The sequence below is a fragment of the Micromys minutus genome (genome assembly GCF_963924665.1).
Source record: "Micromys minutus genome assembly, chromosome: X".
Taxonomy (NCBI): Eukaryota; Metazoa; Chordata; class Mammalia; order Rodentia; family Muridae; genus Micromys; species Micromys minutus.
Genome location: NC_137970.1, coordinates 79,143,318 through 79,153,725, shown reverse-complemented (window position 1 = coordinate 79,153,725; position 10,408 = coordinate 79,143,318). Strand labels below are relative to the sequence as shown.

General features: G+C 46.9%; 1 protein-coding gene across 1 annotated transcript; it reads left to right on the top strand.

Annotated features, from left to right (window-relative positions):
• Nucleotides 1-2,306: 2,306 nt before the first annotated feature.
• RIPPLY1 (ripply transcriptional repressor 1) lies at nt 2,307-5,897 on the top strand. The gene is made up of 6 exons (XM_080911098.1): nt 2,307-2,398; nt 2,492-2,614; nt 3,058-3,207; nt 4,128-4,200; nt 4,768-4,832; nt 5,306-5,897. Exons 3-6 carry the CDS (start codon nt 3,059-3,061, stop codon nt 5,538-5,540), a joined length of 522 nt encoding a protein of 173 aa, XP_080767224.1. The 5' UTR covers nt 2,307-2,398; nt 2,492-2,614; nt 3,058; the 3' UTR covers nt 5,541-5,897.
• Nucleotides 5,898-10,408: the final 4,511 nt, after the last annotated feature.

Below are 10,408 nucleotides of genomic sequence, written 5' to 3'. Positions count from 1 at the left end.
CGTTGATAGAGAACATAGGTGTCATCTAATCGCCCTTTATTAGCAGTTGCCCTGCTTGGCTTAACCTGGCCTTTCCTACCATGTTGACCACTTCACGCCTATTCTATACTGAGTACAAGAGAGAGCAGTCAGGCTCTGATATTTTGGTTCAGCAACAACTGGGACCAGTGCCCCCATCTCCTCCATGGCTATGTGACACTAAGCTGAGGCTCATACAGCAGTGGTCAGAGCAGGGGTATCGGGAGAATGAACAGTTTTAGAGACAGAGACAGACAGAGTTGGAAGAGCTGGATGCTGAGTGTGAGGTGATCCATGAAGCCCGCTTTGGGGAGGGAAGGGAGAAGTTGAAGGAATACAATTTTTAAAGTCAAAGGTGGCATGCTGGGTGACATAACTAAGTCAGGTTGAGAATGACCTGGGGCCTCCAGAGACATAGGTGTTCCCTACTTCCCTCTGACCTCCTTTGGGTTGTCAGAGGTTACCTATGGAGAAGTCAACAAGGTTCCAGGGTGCGATAATAGGTCTTGGGTTCTCTCAGATGTGTGCTCCCTCTCTTCAGCCCAGTCCTTTTGGCTTTATTCCTTCCTTCTCATGGTCACACCCTTCCTTTTAGCAACTTTCCACAGGATCCCCCTCTTAGACCCAGCATATAGCTCCAACTAAAAATTCAGCATCAGAGAGAGAGCTTAGCCCTGTCGTAGGTAGTGTGTAGCGCAGGACTCATTTTACCTCATATAATAAACCTCTCTTTGTGGATGGTAGATACAGTGCCAGGCCCTAAAGTGGTTGAACTGTTAGAAACATTTCCTTAAACTAGGCCAGACTAAGTCTTTCTTTAGCTCCTATCCATGGGCCTCTCTGTTTCTTTGAAGTCACACAGGACAGGTATAATTCATTGTGGTCCAGTCCTCAGGTATTTCAAAACAGTTGCCATCTCCCAAAGAATTTTCTTGCTTCGTGGATAGACATTTTATAGATATAATTTCATTCATCAGCTAAAACAGATAATATGTTGTTTTTAATATATTCTTTGAATACGTATTCAGTATATATTTGAGCGGAAGCCTAAGTTTCAGCAATATCAGTTAGGACTATCCCATTTTGATAAGGAAAAAATGTACAGTATGCACAGAGAAAGCGCTGTTCGGTTTTCTTCAAGTTAGAAGAAAGGATAAATAACATATTTGTGTTAGGAAAACCTAAATGTGATGTTTTTACTAATTGAGAAGTTATGCAGCCTGTTTTTACCACCCCTTCCAGATCTGCCCCACATGCAGACCACTCAACTTAGTGTTCTAATTTATATTTACTTCTTGTTCAGCAAACAACATCGGTTCAGGTGTGGAATTTGTTTCAAAACATCATAAAATCATAAAGGAGGTAAAACTCCACCTTAGTCTCTCACTCCCAGGGTTGACGATTGCAACATCCTTACTTCTGACCAGCCTTTTCCCCATGCATTCTGTACATACCGCATTCTTCCCTTATCACATGGGATTATCCTAAGGGATATTTTCGATACTTACGATGTTTTTCACTCTCAGACACATTGGCTGTTTACAAATTCTTTCGCCAGAACATTCTTCCACCAGGACAACTTTAAAATGAAGTCGTTTTCATTTTTTTGTTCTTTCTGGGAATAGGGGTCATATCCTGCTGTGCTTTGGCCTACCACAGAGCCATATCTTTAGCTCTGTCTTTAAATTTTTTCTTTGCTATACAAATCTGAATAAGGTCAGAATTCCAGCAGAGCAGTGGTCGGTGGGGGCTCGATAAGGGACCGTGGGATAAGACTAGTCACAGCATTTGGCATCTAGCTCTCACAGATTTTCCCGTTGGTAAAGTGATTTTGACTGTCTGCGTAGTATGTGATTGCAAGATTGGCCACAATTAATACATCTAACGGGTTTCCTATTATTGGACACTGAGGCTGTTTCTAATTTCTGACTATTACAAGCTAGGCTGTGATGGATATCCAAGACACTAAATCAGGGCAGGTGCTGGCCACTGAGGTCAGGAGGAATATTTTTGAAACCTCTAAGCATGAAGTGCCTTGCCAGTTGTTGTAACTAGAAGCGATTTGGCAAAGACCCAAAAAACTGGCAAATGCCAAGGACTCTGCTCAAACCTTTTGGCTCTCTGGGGTCACTACCCATTACTCAGCTCTTGTCACAGAGTGTTCAGATTGGCAAGGCCTTGGGGGACCACTGAGCCAGCACTCTCATCTCACGTGAGATGAGGCCTGGGATGGTCCTCTGGCAACCCAGTGCTGGGCAGAACCCTCCCGACTCCCAGCACCTGGGCTCCTAAACTAGAAACTGAGCTGTGCCATTTGGAATCTTCCCTGCAAGCTCCCTGGGCCTGCTCCGCTCCTCACATCACACCACTCCGTGCTGAGGTCAGGGGGCTTTGGGCTCTTTTGCAAGTCAACTGAGCAGCGAGAGGGGTGGTGGGGAGGGCATTGAAAGATGACTTGAGGTTTACCCTGCAGGAGACTGGACCTGCTCCACTCAGAACCCTCCTTTATCCTAAGCCACGCGACACGCTTCATGGCTGTGACCCTGTACCGGGGTCCACCTGACAAATCTACTTGGGATTTGAGCTGAGATAGCTGGTGAGTCCCTCACTCTTCTCTTCTCACTGGGAACCAGCTTTGCTAGCCTTCAGTCCCAGACAAGGCTGGGTGCCTTTGGGTGCTAGCGAGAGCTCCTCCTTCCCTCCTTGGGCCCTGATCTTGCCTGGGGACTTCACGCAAAGGGTGTGAAATTTGCCCCTTCTTTGTTTTCCTTACTGACTTGGAGCTATAGCCGACCCCTCCCCTCTACCCTGGACCCTGTTTACTCAACTGGGATAGATTTCACACCCAAGGATGCAGCTCGCTCTCCAGCATCCCCCTCCCTAGATCTTTACCAGCATCCTGTATGCATCCCCCATGCCTGCATTGTCTGAATAATTGATGAGTCAAGGCAGGGCTTATAAAAGGGTCTCTAGGGGAAAAGCCACCAGAGCGCTGAAGGTTCTGAGAACTGTAAGAGCTGTCTGGCTTGGTGTCCCAAGGATGGACCCTGCTGCCCCTGCTGCTGTCCCAGCTGCTGTCCCAGCTGCTGCTTCTGCTGCTGCCCCTGCTGCGGCCCCCCCTGGCCAGGCCCTGGCCCAAGCCCCTGGCCTAGCACAAATCAATGGACAAGAAGGGGCTGGGAATGAACGGTAAGTAGAACTTGTCCTTTGACAATCTGAACTCAGGCTTAGGGAGCTGAGGGCAGGAGAAGGTGTGACACCCATGGTGGTTGGCCCTGTTTTCTTTAAAGGGGGGGGGGAGACACCAGAGAGCCTTAGCCCTCCCTTAATACATTTGGCCAGAAATATTTCACAACACTCTTCATCCCAGGTGACAGAAGGGGGCCTGGGAGACAGTGGACATTGCCAAAGCTGAAAGCCAAGTAGCCTGACCTTCATGGGATCATCCATACAACTCACTGGGGGAGCAGGAGAGGCTGCCGTGGAAGCTAGGCTTAACACAACCTGTACTATGGGACTGAGATGGTGGCAGGTGACATAGAGTGAAAGGGCCAGAGTCTAACAAGGCCTTTGGCTGGGGTGCTGCCTCCGTCCTGAGCATGCCACATTTGCCTTTCCTTGCCTCTGGCAGTCTAGAGGAGAAGCAATGGGCCCCGGAGTATCCTACACTCTTTCTCCAACCAGGAATGTGGCAGCATTCTGTTCTCAATTACTTGATGCCAGAAGCAGGCAGTAAGATAGATACTCCCTATACAACAGGCATTCTACCTTCCAAACATCTCATGTTCACATTTAACAAACGTTTGCTCAAGCCCCTCCTTGCACAAAGCATTGTACTGGGGGTTAAGGATTCAGATAGACCCATACATATCTTTCAGCGTAAATGAGCTCAGGCAGACAATGGCTAAACAGTGGGATAAGAGCCATGATAGCATTGTTGGAGCAGAGGGGAGGGGTATCTGTCACAGCCTTGGCTCAGTGGTGGGGACAAAAGGAATCCTGGAGTACATGGCTTGTTAGCCAAACTTTAAGAAGGTTACTTCTGTGCTCAGAGAAAGCCTATGTTTAGGGCTCTTCTGGTACCAATTTATCTCTTCTCTTTGCCACAGACCTTATCTTTGGAGACCCTGGCTGTCCTCCATAAATGACCAGCCAAGGCAGGAGAGGAGTCTGGTGAATTGGGTGAGTTTGAGGCCCTGTGACATATTTGCACAGACATTTAACAGGCATGCCCCTTCTCAGAAATCCCCCGACTCCAGTCCAGGGATGTCAATCTGGGGCAGCATTTTGCCAACTCTGTTACCATTTCATTCCCACAGTAGCTCTTGGAGGAAGGCAAGGTTTCCATGACAAAGGAGACTAGGAGATCAAGGCAGAGTGGGTAAGGGACCTGGGCTGCACTCACAGTGTGTTGCTGAGCTGGTGCTGGGATCCAGGTCCCATGGTCCCTTGCCTCAGTGCTCTCTTACTCTTCTACGTGAACACTTCATCCTCCAAGAGAACTCTGCCCTCTGGACAGCTTCCAAATGGGGCACTAAAACAGGGCCAGGAAAGAAAACAATCCCCATGACTCTTTTGACTTGTTTTCAACCAGATTGAAGACAGACCCCTTGTTGTAGGGAAGGACTGGGAGGTGGCTGGATCCCAAGGGATGCCTAAAGTACTTTGGAGATCGTCAAAACCTGCAGGCTTCTGACCTTTGATATGGGAGAGACAGTTAAGCCACATGTTAGCTTTTGCTTTGGACAGGCTTCCGGTGAGGCAACAGCTGCTGAGGCCACCAAGGCTGACTCCGAGTTCCATCACCCTGTCAGGTAAGCTTCTGGTGCTCAGGATCAGACTGTGACAAATAGCCACGAGCACTACTATGTGTGTTCATGACAAGGTCATGACGCAGGAGGAAGGAGGCTATGCAAATTAATACGTCAAAGTGACTTTTCCCGGAGGTCCCCCGGAGCTCTAAGAATGGAAATCCTGTGACTCCAACCAATGAACGATTCCTTAGTAGGAAAAGAGGGACTGGAGTGATGGAGTGGTTAGTGAGTCTGGCACTAGAATGCAGAGGCTCTGGGATGACTCACTCTCTAGCGCAGTGGTAGTCCTGTCAGAGGTGATGTTTCCTTCCTGGAACCATTTTGTAACAGTTGTGAAGGTTCTTTGCCAAACCTCCTTCTTCCTTTCCCTGCAGCTAGTGACTGGCTTTACAGGTTGGCTTCCTTCTTGGCCCTACTGGCTCCTCTGCATTAAGTTGCCTGAGTTAGGTGCCCTGTTTCTTCTCTGTCCACAGGCTCTACTGGCCGAAGTCTCGCTCCTTTGACTACCTGTACAGCGCTGGAGAGATATTACTACACAACTTCCCTGTCCAGGCCACGATCAATTTATATGAGGATTCCGATAATGGAGAGGATGAGAAAGATAAGGAGGAGGATGAAGAGGAAGAAGAAGAGGAAGAGGTCAATGTGGGGGTACCACACAAGGCCACAGCTCATTCCCCCGACCCATACTCGACTTGTCCAAATTGAAGCAATCCCAGTTATGCTTGGCAGGTTTCCAAGGGCATCGATTAACAAAGAGTCTCCAGACCCAGCTTTCCTGGATTGAAACCAGTGTCCTCAGGCTGTCTAGCTCACCCTGGCTTTCCTCATTGGCCTGCCAGTGTAGGCCTCTGGCATGTTCTTGTTTGGGCTGCTCTTGTGCCAACAGTAGGAGGTTCCTTGGGCCTGGAAGGGAATAGGGAAGACCTGATTTCTGAAGCCCTCAAAGAGTACAACAGGAAGGATGCCCTTGTACAAGAGAGCAGTCACTCCTCAGGGACCTTTGAGTTTTCAAAGACACCAACAGCAGTTCTAAGCAATGCTATGGCACCTGGAGGGAAGGAAGAGAAGGGAAGGAAAGGGTAGAGAAGGGAAGGGAGGGGAATCTTAAGAATCAGCTTATCTGGGGACATGTATCCCACTTTGCCTGCTATTCACTTAGTCTGGGTATTGGCCTAAGATGAGTCAGGAGAAAAATAAATGGAATGATGTTTGCCTTTATTCTTGGAATTGTGCTGATTTCTTAACTGAACTCTGCCCGTGTTGTGAAGCCATAGGTGGAGGGTCAGAGACCAACCCAAGGCCAACTCATCGCTCTACTGATACCTCAGGCCAGCTGACAGATTTTTCTCCAAGAATGTAATGCTGGGGTCAGAGCCTCTTTGACCAGGCTCTCTCTGTTCACTTGTGAAATCAGGCTTGATTAAACTTCAAGGACAGCTTAGAAAAGAAAGGAAAAAGCACTAACCCCCCCCCACACACACACACACTCAGCTTGAGAGTTATGGGTAGATAATGTGGACTTGGGTAAAATTGGGATGCATTTTGTCATTTAACCCTTGGGGACTGCTGTTTGATGTGAGGAGGGACACCCAAGTACCCACTAACTCCTGGTTCCCTCAGTATCTACCATAGCCCCCGCTCTGTTAACTCTTGTCTCAATTATTCATCAATACTTTGTCTGACTTTCAGCACTTTGTTTCACAATCTGTCTACACACTGGCCACCAAATAAGGTCATGACTGTGTCTCACCAACAGCTAGACTTGTGGCTTACAGTTTGTTCCTTTTTGAGGGCGGAAGCTGTCACAGATTACCATGAGGTGCTATGGCTTCTTTCCTCAGGAAGTGCGTGTGCATTGGATAGGCATTGGATGCTATACTTTCATGAATCAGGTCTTTGCTGTGGTACTCTGGCTTTTTTAGTTATCTGCTTTTGTGTTTGCAGCGCCACCCCCCCCCCAGTGAGACAGGGTTTTGTTTTGTAGCCCAGGCTGGACACAGACTCACAGCAATCCTCCTGCCTTAACTCACTTGGACTACACGTGTAGTCTGGCCCGCTGCCAGTCTTTCAGATTCATCTCTCTATCCTTAAAATTTGTTTTGCTAGCCCTTGAATGGAGCACACTTTCTAACTCCTCTGTGGGCTTTAAACACCTGCCCCCATGGCTTTCCACTCTTACGGACCCTTTAAATGTTCATTTATTCAGTAGAGGTACCTCACATGTCTATGGGGAATGACTTTATGGGGAGTGTCTCCAGGCTCCCAAGTCCTTACACACCCATTGTCTCATCTATGTTAGCATTTGCCTCCTCCTTCCCTATATTTGACATCCCATGCTACTTCCTAGCCTAGCATGCTGCGGAAAAAGTGGGCTCAGAAAATCATAAAGGAAAATTTCTCCAGTGTTCTCAAAGTAGCTCTCGGGAGGAGCACACTTCTGATCCACTAGCCCACTCTCTTAATTGTGGAGGGGAAATATTAATGACAACTTTATTGAATAGCAAAGTAGTGGCTCTTTTCCTTTCCCTTCCCTGTTGCTCCAGATCTGAGGGCTTCCTAAAACAGAGACTTTCCTAAAAGGGATGGACATGCTGGGGTAGGTCATCAAACTTGGGCACTGGGGCCATCAGTTAAAGTTGAACCTTGGTCTGGGAAGAAGGCTGTCAGGCAATTGACCTTTGACCTCTTTAAATTCCTCCAGTCCATTCGGTTTCTTCTAGTAAGTGGAATGGAATCTCCCAGGAGCCAGATGCATGACCCTGGATGAGTTACTTATCCACCCTGAGCTCAAGTCCCTTTATCCCTGTCATGAGGGTTCTGGTGACAGTTGCTGTCAGGGTGGCTGTGCTGATTCAGTGAGATGGAATAAAGAAAATAGCACAGGTCATGGCACATAGGACAACTGCTCACAATATGGCAGTCACCATAGTGTTAACATCTGAACTAGGAATTATTGATAGTATAAAAGAAATGTGTTTCTAGGCTAGCATGTGACTGTGACTGATTTATTTGACTAATGGGTATGTCGGAGGCTGCTTTGGTTAATCTTTGCCATCATTTGATGGTTTACCAGTCAAAGGAAAGCTTATAGTGTTAATAAATAATTAAAACACAAGAGAGGCCTGCTATGGCTTGCTGGGCCTCTCCATGTTCAAACGGTCCCTAGACTTGATGTTCCTTTGTTATGGGACAGAGGTTTTAGAACTTCACAGTCTTTAGCAGGAAACCCTTGCTGCTGAATATGGAAGTCCAACAAGTAAATCAGATAAAAGTATAGCTGCCCGGTGGAACCCCAAAATTGAACTGTGGGGTAGAGGGGATGGGCAGACTGCCTCTTGTACTCTCACTTGTAGGCATGCTCTCTTCATTCTCTCTTGGGAATATCTTCAAGGATCCCTGGACTGTGGGAGAAGACAATTTGGAGACATTGTCCCAGGTTAAAGTCAAGAATGGTTTGAAACTGAAGGGAGCTTAATTGGTATTTTAACATGTCCAGTGTTTCATCTAAAACCCTTGGTTTGGGTCCTAAGCTCCAAGCATTTAATAATTTGCTCAAGTTCTTCTTCTATTGTAGGTTATAAGGATTTAAAGTCCTTGGAATCCCAATATCCTTGGTTTTAAAGTATTATATAGCTTAGAATTATGAATCCATAAATCCTCATGGGTTTAGAGACCCTAAAACCTTTGGAGTAGTAATTCCCTACTCCAGGTAGTGCGGCTCACCCTCCTCCCCACCCCCATTGCTCACACATTTACTGGCTGACATTTTGTCTTCTGTTCCTCCCAGTCTTGTGTCCTGAAATGGCTTCCAATCCTCCTCCCTTGCACAGTTACTTAGTGATTGGAATGTTCTGTTCTAATTAGGCACAGCCAGTGAGCCCTACCTCACAACAACTGCAGTGCCACACCATAGATTTGGGCGAAAATATCTGCATAAAACCCAGACACTTTCTAGTTCCTCCAACTTGTTCTGCCCTAGTGTGCCACGCACCGACGCCCCAGCATGGATGGTTTTCTACTTGCTAACCACATTCGATGATAGTGAGGCTGTATTTGAGCTGCACCTTGAAATACGGACACCAGTACAGTAAATGCTAGTGCCAGAGAGATCAAACTATTAAGTAAGGTGAGCATATTAAAAAAAAGAAAGAAAGAAAAAAAGGTAGGGTGTGAGAAGAATCTGGGAGGACTTTGGAGAGGAGAAAGAATATAATCAAAATACATCATGTGAAAATATTTAATAAGAAGCCCCCGACAATTAGTATCTATGAGTTTTTTTTTACCTGCTGTTATATAAACACACTATGCTAATCAGTGCCCGAGAAGGCTGGCAAATTCAGAGATTCTCCTGGATTCAGAGTTACAGACACTGTGTGTGTATAGGGAATTGAACCTGGAGCCTTTAGAAGAGCCAGCACTAAGTCATTAAGCCATATCTCCAGCCTTGAGACCCCACTTTTACTATCAGAGTCTGGGGAGGAAAAGGGACAAATGGCCCATAGAGGTCAACAGTGTGTGGGTGGTTGGCAATGTCACTGAAATAGAAAAGGCATTTTTTTTTTTTTTTTTTTTTTGGTCAACATGAAACTCAAACAGTAACTCTGAGGGATGAGTAGTTAGGGAAGCTGAGGCTTAGATTGGTTTTATTAAAAACTGATAACCTGAAAACTTGTGCCAAGTTCTTTATACGAATCACCTCATCTAATAGTTACAACATCCCCAAGTGTCACAACTATTATCACTCTTATTTTATAGACGAGGAAATGGAGATTCAGAGATAATAAATGATCTTCTCACAGTTACATGCATTCTAAGAGTGTAGGTTCTACTAAGCAATGCTTAGAGAAGTGATAGCGCTTCCCCGTGCTTACTGTGAAGGGAAAAAGAGGAAGTAGGGTTTGAGGCCCTGAGGTCTGAAGTCCTGTGCCCCAGGAGATGAAATGAACAGGGTCTGGCAAATGTATAGTTCCTGTGGGAGGGCCAAGAAGAAAATGTTTAAGTTCTGTCTGGAAGGAAGTGAGTCAGAGGATGTGAACTCTGAGTTAGTAGCCAGGAAAAGCTGAAGGCCATTGAAAGGAGTCACAGAAGTGACTTTGATGACCTGCTGCTGGGCGTAGAGAAGAGAGCATTCAGAACGAGAGCTATAGGCACAGTGCTGTCAGAGGCAGGGTGCTGTTGAGAGAGACGAGGGAGGCTTATCACCACACCCAATGCCACGCTGGCTGAGAATGGGCCAGGCCTCATCTGTCCAGACCATGTGCCAGCAAGGCAGGGAAGCCATGTAGAGCTACCCGTTGCTGAGCGCTCCCTATGGTGCTTTTCACTCTTCACACTCTGCCAAGAAAGTGCCTCACTAAAACCCAGCAGAGTGGGTGAGGTTGTCCTCATGCATTCGTGCGTGCATGTGACTCAGCGAAGTGGAGTGGCCTGGCCAATAGTCACCTAGGGCCCCCTTTCCATTTCCTCAGAGAAGCCCCCAAGAGCCCTGCAAGCAAACTGCCTCTTACAGAATACAAGAACAAAGTCTGTAAACTGTCACCTATACCTGTCATTGGTGATACCCGAAGCCCAAG

Bases quoted from the DNA above. Each gene is read 5' to 3' on its own strand.
- RIPPLY1 (XM_080911098.1), top strand. From the start codon at position 3,059: ATGGACCCTGCTGCCCCTGCTGCTGTCCCAGCTGCTGTCCCAGCTGCT. The intron at 3,208-4,127 runs GTAAGTAGAACT...TCTTTGCCACAG, and splicing joins GAAGGGGCTGGGAATGAACG to ACCTTATCTTTGGAGACCCT. The intron at 4,833-5,305 runs GTAAGCTTCTGG...CTCTGTCCACAG, and splicing joins GAGTTCCATCACCCTGTCAG to GCTCTACTGGCCGAAGTCTC.